This window comes from Bos javanicus, chromosome 15 (genome assembly GCF_032452875.1).
Source record: "Bos javanicus breed banteng chromosome 15, ARS-OSU_banteng_1.0, whole genome shotgun sequence".
Taxonomy (NCBI): Eukaryota; Metazoa; Chordata; class Mammalia; order Artiodactyla; family Bovidae; genus Bos; species Bos javanicus.
In genome coordinates this window covers 79479446-79495562 of record NC_083882.1, presented here as the reverse complement: position 1 = coordinate 79495562, position 16117 = coordinate 79479446, and the positions used below count along the sequence as shown (strand labels likewise).

General features: G+C 38.1%; 2 protein-coding genes across 2 annotated transcripts; one reads left to right on the top strand and one right to left on the bottom strand.

The window, feature by feature from the left end:
* Positions 1-5010: 5010 nt before the first annotated feature.
* LOC133227091 (protein DBF4 homolog A-like) lies at positions 5011-7173 on the bottom strand. The gene is given in 2 exon segments (XM_061381508.1): positions 5011-6199; positions 6202-7173. Coding segments are annotated over 2 exon segments (951 nt in total). The 5' UTR covers positions 7069-7173; the 3' UTR covers positions 5011-6115.
* An 8074-nt stretch (positions 7174-15247) lies between these two features.
* On the top strand, positions 15248-16117 carry LOC133261462 (olfactory receptor 8K3-like). The gene has a single exon (XM_061439942.1). It carries the CDS (start codon positions 15248-15250, stop codon positions 16115-16117), a length of 870 nt encoding a protein of 289 aa, XP_061295926.1.

Here is a 16117-nt window from a genome sequence, read left to right as displayed (position 1 = left end):
ATAGTATATTCAAAAGCAGAGATATTACTTTGCCAAGAAAGGTTCGTCTACGCAAGGCTATGGTTTTTCCTGTGGTCATGTATGGATGTGAGTGTTGGACTGTGAAGAAGGCTGAGCGCCAAAGAATAGATGCTTTTGAACTGTGTGTTGGAGAAAACTCTTGAGAGTCCCTTGGACTGCAAGGAGATCCAACCAGTCCATTCTGAAGGAGATCAGCCCTGGGATTTCTTTGGAAGGAATGATGCTAAAGCTGAAACTCCAGTACTTTGGCCACCTCATGCGAAGAGTTGACTCATTGGAAAAGACTCTGATGCTGGGAGGGATTGGGGGCAGGAGGAGAAGGGGACGACAGAGGATGAAATGGCTGGATGGCATCACTGACTCGATGGGCGTGAGTCTGAGTGAACTCCGGGATTTGGTGATGGACAGGGAGGCCTGGCGTGCTGTGATTCATGGGGTCGCAAAGAGTCGGACACAACTGAGCGACTGATCTGATCTGATCTGATGGTGGTTTCTAGGAGGCTGAGTGTAATAAAATGATTTGAATACATCATTCATCTGAGTTAATTCAGAGGCTCCCTTATCACGTGGAAGAGTTTAGGATCCTGCTCTGTACTCATCAGTTAAGTTGCTTTTATATATGAGCCCTAGAAAGTCTTTAGACTCAGCTGCTGCTGCTGCTGCTAGGTCACGTCAGTCGTGTCCGACTCTGTGCGACCCCATAGAAGGCAGCCCACCAGGCTCCCCCATCCTTGGGATTCTCCGGGCAAGAACACTGGAGTGGGTTGCCATGTCCTCCTCCAATGCACAAAAGTGGAAAATGAAAGTGAAGTCGCTCAGTCGTGTCCGACTCTTAGCGATCCCATAGACTGCAGCCTACCAGGTTCCTCCATCCATGGAAGTTTTCAGGCAAGAGTTCTGGCACCTTTATTCATAATTGCTTCAACCTAGAAACAGCCCTAATATCAGCAACTGGAAAATCAAACCGTGGTACATCCAAACAAGAGGACCACTTGTTGATAAAAAGGAATTTGCTGATATATGCAAACATTATGCTGGGCTAAGATGACAGACGCAGTACACTTAGCAATTCAGTAACTCACAGCATCTTATTTATCTAAATCAGACTGTTTCTCTGTAAATTTAATTTCAGTCATTCAGTCATGTCCGACTCTTTGCTACCCCATAGGCTGCAGCCCACCAGGCTTCCCTGTCCCTCACCAACTCCAGGAGATTGCTCAAACTCATGTCCATCACACCAGTAATGCCATCCACCAACCTCATGCTCTGACATCTCCTTCTCCTCCTGCATTCAATCTTTCTAAGCAGGAGGGTCTTTTCCAATGAGTCAGTTCTTCACGTCAGGTGGCCAAAATATTCTCTGAACCAGATACGTTTTCTTAATTGTCTTTAACAATATTCTGTACTTGAAAGTCGCTAAGAGAGTGGGCCTTAAATATTCTTACCTAAAAAAAAAAAAAAAATTCTCACCTCAGAAAAAGGAATGATAATCGTGTAACAGGAAAATGTTCAGTTCAGTTTAGTCGCTCAGTTGTGTCTGACTGTTTGTGACACCATGAATTGCAGCACACCAGGCCTCCCTGTTAGCTAGTGCTAAATTGTAGCCATATTGAGCTATATAAATGCATTAAATCAACATGTTGTCGACTTTAAATTTACACCATATTAACTATCAATTATGTCACAATAAAGCCAGAAGGAAAAAATTAAATTTCTTGAGATTCTCCCATGGAAGCTTTGAGTTATATTTTTATATTTTATTGGGATCTTGATTTCTAACTGCTTTTTGATCAAACAAGATAGTTACATTTCCTTATCTGTCTGAAAAACAAAAATATTTCTTATTTAAAATTTGTGTTCTAATTATTTTTGTACTTTTGAATAAGAGGTCTACTCTATGCTGAACTAGCTTTGTGCCTTTGTTATGGGATAATCTTCTTCAGTATTGGTTCATAAGAGTATGTAAAAAATCTTTTACTACATATGCATGCATATATGTGTACTGTATTGTATATTTTATTGTAAAATATTTTATTATATTCTATAATTTTTATTCTATTGTTTGATTGCCATGGTTTGATCATCTCTTTGTAGCAAACAAAAGACAAAATTCCATGATTTGGTCAATATTTCTAGGAAAAATGTAATAAGATATGTAACAATTTGTTTATATATGATATACATACAAATATCTTCCCTGGTGGCTCGGACAGTAAAGCATCTGCCTGCAACATGGGGGACTCAGGTTCAATCCCTGGGCCAGGAAGATCTCCTGGAGAAGGAAATAGCAACCCACTTCAGTACCCTTGCCTGGAAAATTCCATGGACTGAGGAGTCTGGTGGGTTACAGTCCATGGGGCTGCAAAGAGTTGGACATGACTGAGCGACATCACTTTCACTTTCATCCTCTTCAAAATTGTCACTTTTTTGTTTAATTTTGTATTTTTAACGTTTATGAACTTTTATTTACATCATAGAGAGACTGTACTGTTCTTTGTTCACCATCCTTAAAAACTCAAAAACATTTTCACTAATTCAAGAAAAAGGCAAGTGGGACTCTTCCTTCCCATGATATTGACATTTTAATGGAGGTGGCATTCAATATGGCAAAGAAAAAAATAAACAGTCCAGATTGGAAAGAAGGAATTTAAACTGTGTTTATTAGTATTTGATGAGATTGTACAGGTAGAAATCTAAGCTATTAAAAAAAAAAAAGATTGAATTAAAAGGTGAATTTAGGATTGTCAAGGGAAGATCAGTATACACAATAATTTTTATTTCTATATACTACAAATGAAAAATTAGAAATGAAATTTGTTAAATGTTGTTGTTATTGTTCAGTCGACAAATCATGTCTGACTCTTTGTGACCCTATGGACTGCCAGATGCCAGGCCATTCTATCCCTCATCATTTCCTTGAGTTTGCCAAGTTCATGTCCATTGAATTGATGATTCCATCCAACCATCTTATTCTCTGTCACCCTCTTCTCCTTCTGCCTTCAATTTTTCCCAGCATCAGGGTCTTTTCCAATGAGTTGGCTCTTCATATCAGCTGGTCAGAGTTTTGGAGCTTCATTTTCAGTATCAGTCCTTCCAATGAATATTCAGGGTTGATTTTCTTTAGGATTGCCTGATTTGATCTTCTTGCAGTCCAAGGGACTTTCAAGAGTCTTCTCTAACACCACAATGCAAAGGCATCGATTCTTAGGTTCTCTGCCTTCTTTATGGTCCAGCTCTCACATCCATACATGACTACTGGAAAGATCATAGCCTTGTTAAATTGTTAAATGCCTGTTATAAATTCAACATAATTATTAAATGCTTAAAGATATATACAAAATATGCAAGCCTGTATGGTAAAAATCAGAAAATATTCCTGAAAGATATTAATGGAGGCATAAACAAATGAGATATTACCATATTTATTTAGTGATTTATTCAATATTAGGTAAATACCACAAATTCTCAAATCAAACACAATTAAAATTTAAACAGAAATTATCTTTTGATAGGAATTGAGAAGCTAAAACCAAAATACATAAAGGAGCTAAAATCATACTATATGGAGCAAAAATCAACAATAGCTGAAGTCACTTTAAAAAAAGGAATAAACTTGTGTTATGAACATTAAGACATGGAGTAATGATATCCAGTCTTATTCCAAAGCTACAATTATTTTTTTAAATTCTGCTCCTGATATAAAAATTGGCAATATATATCAATGAGAAGGTATTGATAAATCAGAAATAGACTCATGTGTATATGAACAATAAATGTTCTACAAGCAAAAGAGAAAACAAAAAAGAAAAGCCATTTTGTGGAGAAAGGATAGACCTCTCAACTTCTCCTTTTATCTTGTTTATGTCCTGAGACCTTGTAACCAGGGGGACATTCCCTCCTGTTTCTGCTGGCTGAAGATGCTGGTTGTCAGGCTTGCATCAAGCCAGCTGGCTGGGGCCAGAGTCATGAAGTGACAGGCAGCATTCCCTTGTCCAACCAGACCAGTTCTCAGGGGAGTTAGTTTTAAGAACGAGTTCCACTCCATAAGGGAACTTTATCACTTTTATCTTCATTGCTGAAAAATATCCAGCTCTGGAAAAATCCAATCACAGTATTGCCTACTTGTCACAGTTTTATAGTTCTGTGGCTGGAGGCACACGAAGGACTTTACTGTCTTAGGCTATCTTTGGAAGGAACTCTGGACCGTGGGGAAGGAAGCTGCATATTTTGCCCTTCTTTTAGAATGTCTCTTGCTTCCATAGACAAGTCATGTCATCATTGTTTAGCCACTAAATGTGTCCAACTCTTTCCTGACCCCATGGACTATAGGCCTGCCAGGCTCTTTCTGTTAATGGGATTTCCCAGGCAAGAATACTGGAGTGGTTGCCATTTCTTTCTTCAGGAGATCTTCCTGACCCAGGGTTTAAACCTGCGTCTTTTGCATTAGCAAAAGGGTTTTGCATTGGGGTTCTTTACCACTGAGTCACCAGGGAAGTCTATAGATAATGACATACAAAGGCCTATTGTTTTGAGTTAATAAAAAGGCTTGGACCTTCCCAAGTGCCTCAGTGATAAAGAATCCTCCTGCCAATGCAGGAGACCTGAGTTTGATCTCTGGGTCCAGAAGATCCCCTGGAGAAGAAAATGGCAACCCACTCCAGTATTCTTGCCTGGAAAATCTCATGGCCAGAGAGCCTGACAGACTACAGTCCATGAGGTTGCAAAGAGTGGGAAACCACTTAAACAAACAAATGGATGAATAAGCAAAGTATGATTCTTAAGGACTCAATAAGTGTAATCACTTATGTGCTAAATTGGATATATATTTTTAAAACATGAGTTTGAATACTCCAACTTTGTCTTTAGGTGTTACTTTCGTACTGCATTTGACCTGCAATGAGCTTTCAGTACAAAATTGTGCTGAGATAATGCAGTGAAGGTTCAAACAAATACATACCTCATTGGATGACATTCAATTTTTTTTTCTGTTATAAAACAATTTATAAATTCAATTTAGAGTCTAAATTCAATTTAGAGTCTGAAGACAGAGGTTTGGTTTATGAATCAGATATTTCAAGTACTTTTTCTCAACGTTCCCACTATCTTCTACCAAAACCAAGTACCAAAACAGACCTAACTATTATTTTAAAAATATTTAACAGCTAATATTTAACAAGCACAGTGCCAGGTATTGTCTAAAGTCACAGAGGCAGGAAGCCAGGATTCAAACCTGGGCTAGCCTGGATCCAAAGCTCTTTTGCTTTTTTTTTTTTTATCAGTTTACAAATGTAATTGTTCCCATCTTCTCTTCAGACCACATACATTTTCATCTATTTCTCTTTCTGCTATTGCAAAAAAAAGTCTCCACTTTCTTCTCAACCTCCCATTAGTAGATCTCTTGCCCATTTGTAAATTGCTAAGGACTGAAATACTGCACTTCACAGCCATGGCCCTTCATCTCCTCTCTCTCTCCCAATATCCAATCAATTAGCAAGCTTCCTTGGCCTTAAATCACATCCACAGTCTCACCATGTCTGACCACTTCTGCTACCATTGTTTAGTCCACCAATATCTGTTCTTTGATCCCATCAGTTTACTTTACCATTTCTGCATTGCTTATTTCAACATTCACAAGTCTGTCCCCTCAAAGTCACACAGGTCTCTACTCAGATATCACCTTATCAATTAGGAATTCCTTGTCTAATCTAAATAAACAGCAAGATCTTCTATCCTGCTTTCTCATAGCACTGATGTAATGTTCTCTATATATGCCTCACTATTCTTTTATCCTACGGTTACCTCTTTCTCCTCCCCTTCCACAGAATGTATCTTCAAGAGGGTCAGGAATTGGTCTCTTTTGTATGATGCTTTTCACTCAGAGCAGTGATTGGTACACAGTAACCGCTCAATAAGTATTTGTTGACTGGATAAAAATGACTTTTCAATATATATTTCCCCAGTTGGGGTTCTTAAAATATAAGATAATTCTATCAAAAAGAAGTATATGCTACTTCATAATTACGAAGCTACCAACCACAATCAAAAGAATAAGCTAAAATTTATACAGCAGATATTATTCATAGTTCTGGAAACATCAACCCCCTGAATACAAAATCATATTTACAATGTCAAGATCTTCATATTTCTGCAAGCAACATTCACAATATCCCTTTTTTTTTTCTTCTCTTTTAACTGGAATTGAACTGGAATTCCACCACATTTATCACCATCTGTTTGGATCCTTAGTTTAACTTGAGTTTGCTTTTGGGTGCTAGATGGCTTCTCTACATCAAATAGGCTGGAGGGCTTCTGAATAGAATAGTTTATAAAAGGCATATTGGTCAGCTGAAGATAAAATGGCCTATAAAGCTGGCTCATATCTTCCACCTTTACAAAAGGCTTTTTGAGTCTACTTTTTGTTTTCTGAGTGCCAACACCTACTCTCTTCCCCACATCTCTTGCAGAAGTGCTTGACTTCTTGAGTAAATACAATTCCTTTTTCCTTTGTTCAATGTAATATCTAATGTCATCAATATGAAGAATTTTTACTCCCCATGATAAGGCATTAGATAATATACTGTTTGAAGGAATAAAGTCATGGTCCTTGATAGCTTTTTCAACTAATAGTTTTCCTCTGCTCAAACACACTGTATCTGGAGACTTAAATGAACTTCCATCATGCCTGGGATGAGGTGATGTGGTTTCCGCAGTATTCGCAGATTCTGGACTTGGTATAGAAGAGATTCGTCCCAAGGTTTGTGCAAATTTAGCTTCCTTTTTATTTGAAATAAGATAACTGATATCTTTGCTGAGAAATTCTTCAACTCGACCTCCCAGATCCTTAATGTCCTTTTGCAGTTTTTCAGATGTGGTGACAGAAGGTAAGTCAATGTAAAATACTTTACCCCAGAGAGGTTTATATTTGGATTTTTCTGGTTTGTTATCAGTTTTCGGAGATTTCAAAGATGGTCGGTTTTTTTCATTTTTAACTTGGATTCCACCCTGAAAATGTCCTTTGCTGTGGATCCTCATGGCTCCGGAGTTCATGGCAGCCACCCAGCACCTACATGCTGGGTTGGGAGAGGGTGTTGCCCCGGGCCGCCGTGAAAACTCGGCTTCTTCGAGGTCCGTTGACCCGCCGGTCGCCTTTCCCCTTCCGCGGGCCACCACACCCATGCACCACGACATTCAAATTTAGAGTCAACGTTCTAAAAAATCCTATCCTAGACATTTAAACCAAAATATGAGTAGTTGGAACATCATCAGATTACCAGATTATTGTTAAATTAAAGAAAAGAAGACATCTCAAATTAATGAATTCACATCTTTCTATGAATGGAAATTTGCAAGAGTCTGGGCTCATTGAAATTATTGCTTTTATATTCCCAGAAAACTGAAGGTGAAACTGTTAACTGCTTCAGTAGTATCCAAGTGTAAGGAAAAAAAGAAAAGAAAACAAAAAAACTAATAAAATTCATAGAAATTTCAAAGAAAGAAATGAAAACATCCCTATTTGCAAAAAATATGTTTTCTAAAAAAAATTTCCACAAAACTGAGGAAAATAAAACAATCTGGAAAACATGAGTTCACAAAGGAGACAAGATATGTGATTAACAAAAATCATATAAATATATTTATCTCTATATATAGGTTTTAATAAAACAAGACCATTTACAGTCACGTCATATCTAATGAAAATGTTCATCAGATCAGATCAGTCGCTCAGCCGTGTCCAACTCTTTGTGAACCCATGAACCGCAGCACACCAGGCCTCCCTGTCCATCACCAACTCCCGGAGTTTACTCAGACTCACATCCATCGAGTCTGTGATGCCATCCAGCCATCTCATCCTCTGTCGTCCCTTTCTCCTCTTGCCCCCAATCCCTCCCAGCATCAGAGTCTTTTCCAATGAGTCAACTCTTCGCATGAGGTGGCCAAAGTACTGGAGTTTCAGCTTTAGCATCATTCCTTCCAAAGAAATTCCAGGGCTGATCTCCTTCAGAATGGACTGGTTGGATCTCCTTGCAGTCCAAGGGACTCTCAAGAGTCTTCTCCAACACACAGTTCAAAAGCATCAATTCTTCAGCGCTCAGCCTTCTTCACAGTCCAACTCTCACATCCATACATGACCACAGGAAAAACCATAGCCTTGACTAGATGAACCTTTGTCGGCAAAGTAATGTCTCTGCTTTTGAATATGCTATCTAGGTTGGTCATAATTTTCCTTCCAAGAAGTAAGCGTCTCTTAATTTCATGGCTGCAGTCACCATCTGTTGCCGTGGTCCAGCCCCGGTGGATCCAGGGAATTCGAAGCAGGGACGGCATTGGCGAGGATCAGGAAACAATTGCTTAATTAAACGTTAATTAAGGATATAAAGAGTGGTTAAATAAGGATAGCTCAGTGAGGAAATTCAGTGAAGAAAAGAGGCTGAAATAAGGATAGCTCAGTGAGGAAATTCAGCAGAGAAAAGAGGCTGAATAATTCAGCCAGAAGGTGAGAGAAAGAACGACATGGGGAGACCAAGTTTCGGTGAACAAGGCCCGCACTTTATTTTCCAAAGTAGTTTTTATACCTTAAGTTATGCATAGAGGATAATGGGGGAAGGGGTAGAGTCATGCAGTAAGCCAGGCTTTCTTCCTGCAAACTTATCATATGCAAAAGTTTAGATGATTTGCATCATCTTCTGGCCCGGAGGCCTGTTAACATTTTAAGACCCTTTCTTCAGAAAACTTATTTTTCTCTAAAGGTGACTAGTCAGGCGCCACCCTCCAAAAGCATTAGATAAAGTTGCATTCCTACAGGGCAAAGGTGTGATGAGCTATAACAAGAAAAAGAGTTAATTCAAGGGTCCCAGGTTACAAACATTAAAGCTACTACTTACACGAATTATATTAATCAATACACTGCCAGGGACACAGCAGGTAAGGGATATGGAGACTTAGCAGCAAACATTGGCCCAACAAGTGAAAAACTCTTCACCAATACAATTTCTAATCAATCTTTTAACTGCTCAAAGGAATCTGTATTTAGATAGTTTAGAACATCTCATGCCTCTCACAGTTGGGAGGCTCTGAGCAATCACATGTGGCCAGAAAAATCTATTCAGACAGGCTAGAGGACTTCCAAAGGAGTTTGTAGGTTGAAACATTATCACACCCAGGAACTTTATTAACTGGAGCTGTAAGTTAACTCTTTTTTTCAGAGAGAGGTAGTGGGGGACAGCCCCCTGTAAAGTCAGAGGTGTAGGTGAGAGCACAAAGCAGAAAGTAGGCAGACTCTGGTTTTGGGGGTAAATGCTTGAGAATTTCCAGGGGACTCCTGAGGCTCAATCCCACCTTTGCGTATGCCGAGCCTCCTTCCTCATGACCTTTGCCAGGGATGGAGCTCCTGCTCCCGGCAATCTGTAGTGATTTTGGAGCCCAGAAAAATAAAGTCTGACACTGTTTCCACTGTTTCCCCATCTATTTCCCATGAAGTGATGGGCCCACATGCCATGATCTTCGTTTTCTGAATGTTGAGCTTTAAGCCAACTTTTTCACTCCCCACTTTCACTTTCATCAAGAGGCTTTTTTGTTCCTCTTCACTTTCTGCCATAAGGGTGGTGTCATCTGAATATCTGAGGTTATTGATATTTCTCCCGGCCTGCACAGGATCTGTATGCTGAAAAGTACAAATTCCAATTTTAAAAATCAAGGGAGGTTTGAATAATTTAGTAGATATATTTAGCTCAGATCAGTAAATATAAGATAAAATTCTTCCCAAATTGTTCCATAGATTTAATGGAAACCTAAATAAAATTTGAGCAAGATTTAGTGCAGAGGTGATTTTATACTGAATGTTATTGAAAGGTTAAGGGTAGAACATAGATGAAAACACATTTTAAAATTTAGTATAACTAGGGAAAAACACTCCTTCATGTTAGGATTAATTATATAACCATATAATCAAGATTTTGATATTGGTAGAAACACAAACATATAAATTAGTGGAACAGAATTGACAACACAGAAATAAATTTTTATAAATAGTTCAACTAATTTTTCATAAAGTTGCAAAGGTAATTCAAAAGAAGGGGTGTAGCCTTTTAAAATCACTGTGCTGAGGTAATTAGGGATATAGAGGAAAAAATAAGCAAGCAAATAAATAATGTTGACCTAATACAATAATTAAGAATTAATCAAAATAAAGAACAACTTAACTGTAAAAATGCTAAACTATGAAACATTTAGGGCTTCCCTGTGGCTCAGTGGTAAAGAAACTGCCTGTGGTGCAGACACCAGGCTGGGAAGATTCCCTGGAGAAGGAAATGGCAATCCACTCAGTATTCTTGCCCGGAGAATTCCATGGACTGGGGAGACTGGAATGCTACAGTCCATGGGTTCACAATAGAGTCGGACATAACTTAGCAAATAAATAACAGCCACAAATAAAATATTCAGATAAAACAATAGGGGAAAATCCATATCTAGGATCTAGGCCTGGTGAAGACTTCATAGCATGCATATGTACTCAGTCCCTTGGCTGTGTCTAACTTTTTGAGACCCCATGGATTGTTGCCTACCAGGTTCCTGTGTCCATGAGATTTTCCAGCTAAGAATTCTGGATTGGGCAATCATTTCCTTCTCTGGGGGCTCTTTCTGACCCAGGAATAGAACCTGCGTCTCCTGCTAGGTAAGCAGGTTCTTTACCACTGAGCCACCTAAGAAGCCCATCTTTAATTCCCTATTTTTCAATAATTAAATAGGACAATGTTTAAACATTTATATACCATCATTCATTTGAGAAGACCGCTGTGGACTTGAAGACTTAATGGGCCTGCCCTAGAGATAGGTTTAATTAAGAGAATTGCATACTACAAAAGGAAAGTTAGCCAAGAATTAAAATTTTAAAAAAAAGGAAAGAAAGAATTGCCCTAGAAAATTGAAAAGACAATCTCCAGATGTTTTGTTGTGGTTTTAGGACTTTAGGGATGATCAGCACATTCTTGGACATCTCCTCAGGGAGAGTATCCAAAAGTGAAAGAGATCCATAAATTGTTCCACTTGGCCATGTAAGAGCCCCATGAGGGAGTCATGACAGAGACTTCATTACAGGTGAAATGATGGAGTATTTCACATGATGTCTTGTTTCCAATATGCTGACAGCGTTTCAGTGACAGGTTCAAAGTCTCACATTAAGTCACTGGCAGTGCCTGAGAGAAATGAGACCATTTCTGGTTCAGTTCTGTCAGGAATAGGACTCCTCTTGTCTTTTCATATTAACTTTTTTGAAAATATTCACATATTTACAGACTAAACCCTAAAAAGCATTTCTGAAACATCATTGTGATACCCATTTTATAAATAATGATATCTCTAGTGGAAGGCAAAACCAAGAGTAAATAAAGCAAAACTAAAGATGCATGAGGGCTTCTGTGATGGCCCACCTGGTAAAGAATCTGCCTGCAATAGCCCTGGTTCCTTCTCTGGGTCAGGGAGACCCCCTGGAGAAAGAAATGGCAACTCACAGCAGCATTTTTGCCAGAGAAACCCCTTGGACAGATAAGCCTGGTGGGCTACAGTCCTGGGGTTACAAGAGTCAGACATGCTTTAGCAACTGAAACACCACCACTGCCAAAAATACATGAATATTTAGAAACTGGCAAAATTAGAAGCCTCATGTATTCAGTCTCTTATTATAATGTTCTTCTAAATTTTTAGTCATTTACTAGTCTGGGTGTTTTTTTGTGACTGTTTCAATATAATTTAATATTTAATGATTATGTATATCAGTATATAAATATGATTATTTCTGGATCCCTTGATGAGACAGAAGAGCATTTCCACCTTGCAATGAGATGTGGAAATTGCTATTTGGTTATTAGCAGGCTTTTAAGTACCTCATTTTATGGCAATGGTGCAATTTTCAGCATGTCCTTCAATTTCAAGTGGAATCTGACCACAAATTAGATAAAATTATCTCACAAGGCACAGCTTTAAAAAATTGACAATCAGAATTTTTAAAAAAATGTTAAACAATGAGATAGCTTTTTGGGTCTATCCATAGAATGATAAAGCTTGTGACAAAACAACCAAAAACACTTCCATCATTTCTGACCTTTACAGGAAACTTGGAATTTACAAAGTCTGATTTTTTTTTAGCTTTTCATAATTGCAAAACAAAGACAAGAAAACAAGATTTATACTACTTCTTATTACATTTACTGAAGATATTTCTCCACAATAACTGTTGACTGATATACATTTCATGTTTCTAATATTAGAAAATTGTTTGCATCAAGTCCAGGTAGACTATCAGGAGGTCTTAAAATTGTAAACAATATTTTAAGTGAGCAAAATGCTAATTTCATGTAAATACTTTTATATTTAATGTTATAAATTTTTCAAATAGTGAAATAAAATTAATCTGTAAATTAAAAAATTAATTTTCTTACAGAGCACTCAGAGACTGCAGTCACTGAAAATTTATTGTAACCAATGTTATTGATACTTTTTAAAGGAGCTGTTTATGCTGACAATATTTTCCACCTAATGATCCTCTTACCTTGATCTGCCATTTACCTCTTACTCTTGTGAGTTAGTTGCTTAGATATACCTGACTCTTTGAGACCCCATGGACTGTAGCCCACTGGCTCTTCTGTCCATGAAATTTTTCAGGAAAGAAGACTGGAGTAGGTAGCCATTCCATTCTCCAAGGTATCTTCCCAACCCAGAGATCAAATTCAGGTTTCCTGCATTGAAGACAGATTCTTCATCATCTGAGCCACCAGGGAAGCCCACCTCTTATTCTGGTATATTCATATTATGTTTATTATTATTATACTCAGATACACTTTTATTTGATTTTATAAAATGTTGATTTGTATTTTGTATAAAATTATCATTTGGTGGAGTTTTGTGGCCTTAAAATACAAAAAAAGGAGATCCAACCAGTCCATTCTGAAGGAAATCAGCCCTGGGATTTCTTTGGAAGGAATGATGCTAAAGCTGAAACTCCAGTACTTTGGCCACCTCATGCAAAGAACTGACGCATTGGAAAAGACTCTGATGTTGGGAGGGATTGGGGGTAGGAGGAGAAGGGGACGACAGAGGGTGAGATGGCTGGATGGCATCACTGACTCGATGGACGTGAGTCTGAGTGAACTCCGGGGGTTGGTGATGGACAGGGAGGCCTGGCGTGCTGCGATTCATGGGGTCGCAAAGAGTCGGACACGACTGAGCAACTGAACTGAACTGAACTGAACTGAACACCCCTCATCCATGTATATTATTTTATTCATGTCTACAGTATTGTGTGAGGCTTCCCTGGTGGCTCAGTGGTAAAGAATCCACTTGTCAATGCAGGATTGATCCCTGGGTCAGAAAATGGCAAACCCACTCCACTAATCTTGTCTGGGAATTCCCATGGACAGAGGAGCCTGGCAGAATACAGTCCATGGGGTCACAAACAGTCAGAAAGGAATTAGTGACTAAACAACAGCATAGCATTGTGTGACATAGTAACCTTACACATTTTTTTTTAAAGCACAGCATCTTCTTTTCCAAAAAGAGTTTTTAATGAATCTTCATTATGCGGAAACAAATGCCAATGACTACTCTTTCTTTCAGTTTGCTTAGATCTCCTCGCATTCTCCTGGGTTTATGCATGACAACGTATATTTGAATTGGTACATACAAACTAATATATGCCAATTGTAGTGAAAATGCTCCTAGAGAAAGATTATATTTTAGGAAAATTTGCATCATAATGAACTTTGATTTTTGCTGACATAGTAAATAAAACTAGAGCATAAAGAATCCACTTTATAGACTTTAGAGGTCCAATTTTAGTCCTGCAGAGGGGAATAGTGAAGGGCTTGGACTAAGTTAAATATGCTCCATTCTACTTGACTAATCCTCACCTATTGATCATATTATAATCTTGACAAATAAGATAATGCCACAGTGCAGAAGAACTGACACACAAATATATAAAGAAACTCTCTTTGAGCTAAGTTATTGTCACCATGTAATATATATATATATATATATATATATTTTTTTTTTACCTGAATTCCAGGTAAGCCTAAACACATTGAATCCTTTAATCATTTTTCTCTCCCAACCACCCTGTAAAGAAATATCAGTTTTGCATAAGAAAATAAAGGTTTTCAGATAAATTATTTGCCCAAAGTAATCATTTGTATATAACATAAAAGAAAATATAGCAGAGATTATATACTGGAGAAGGAAATGGCAACCCACTACAGTACACTTGCCTGGAAAATCCCATGAATGGAGGAGCCTAGTAGGCTCCAGTGTGTTCTGTACATTTTTGGAATTTATGGCTTTACATTTGTATCATAATTCTCATATAATTGAATAATATAATTGTTATATGTATTAAGTGATATGATTAAGTGATATTATCAAATATAACTTATAAATATCATAATGTAATTAAAATTACATAAATGACTAGTAGAAAACTTTATGCATCATATAGGTTTATATATGTATAAATTTATATATGAAACACACTTTTAATTTTTATTTCATTTCTAATGTACTTCTATGCATATATTTCTGTATCTTTATCTATGTATCTATAGGTATCCACACCTATACGTGTATCTATATATTTATATGGGGCTTCCCAGGTGGCCCTAGTGGTAAAGAATCTGCCTGCCAAGGCAGGAGACGTAAGAGACACAGGTTCAATCCCTGGGTCAGGAAGAATCCCTGGAGAGGGCATGGCAATCCACTTCCATATTCTTGTCTGGAGAATCCCATGGACAGAGGATATTTATCTACCTCTGTACTTATGTCTAGGTATACCATCTATACCACTCTTGTTTTTCAGCTTTAGCACTACCGAGATTTTGGACTGATAAGGGGTGTTATGAGATGTTTAGAAACATAACTGACCATGGACCATTGTATGCAAGTACCACTCACCTTCCAGCTGCAATAACAAATGTCTTTCAGATGTTGACAGCTGTTATTTGCTTAGTAAAATAACTCTTATTTGAGAGCTAATGAATATCCCAGACTCTGTCTCTATCTTTATTTATGCATATTATTATACATAGGATATGGGATTTTAAAATATATCCTGTTTTGGGAAGTTAGGATGTATTTTACTTATACAAGCTTCACATATGAAAAATCTGCCAGGTGATAATACATGAAATCCACTTACTATGCTTGATGTCTCCACCCAGAATACATATCCTGATAAAGCTGCATGAAAACACAAAATCTAACTGTGCCAAATGAATTCATCCTCATGGGAATCACAGACCGCCCTGAGCTGCAGGCTCCATTATTTGGGCTCTTCCTCATCATCTATGTGACCTCAGTGGTGGGCAACCTGGGCATGCTCATCCTCACCAAGGTGAACTCCAGGCTGCAGACACCCATGTACTTCCTTCTCAGACACCTGGCTCTTACTGATCTTGGCTATTCAACAGCTGTAGGACCCAAAATGTTGGCAAATTTTATTTTGAGTCAAAATTCAATCTCCTATTACATGTGTGCCACACAGCTGGCTTTCTTCATCATGTTCATTATAAGTGAATTTTTTATTCTGGCAGCAATGTCCTATGACCGCTATGTGGCCATCTGTCAACCCCTGCTTTACACAGTCATCATGTCACAAAGGGTGTGTTGGATACTGGTGGCAATCCCCTACATCTATAGCACATTCGTGTCTCTTATAATCACTGTAAAGATTTTTAATTTATCCTTCTGTGGCTACAATGTCATCAAACATTTCTACTGTGACTGTCTCCCCTTGATATCTTTGGTCTGTTCAAATACACAAGAAATTGAGCTGATCATTCTGCTCTTTGCAGGTGTTAATGTGATCCTCTCCCTTCCAATAATTCTTATGTCTTATTTGCTCATCCTTGTAGCCATTCTCAGGATGAACTCTGCTGAAGGTAGGCACAAGGCTTTTTCTACCTGTGGATCCCACCTGACGGTGGTCACAGTGTTCTTTGGGGCTTTGATATTTATGTATGCGCAACCAGGGTCCAGACACTCCTTCGACACTGATAAAATGGCATCTATATTTTACACCCTTGTTATCCCCATGTTAAATCCCTTGATCTAG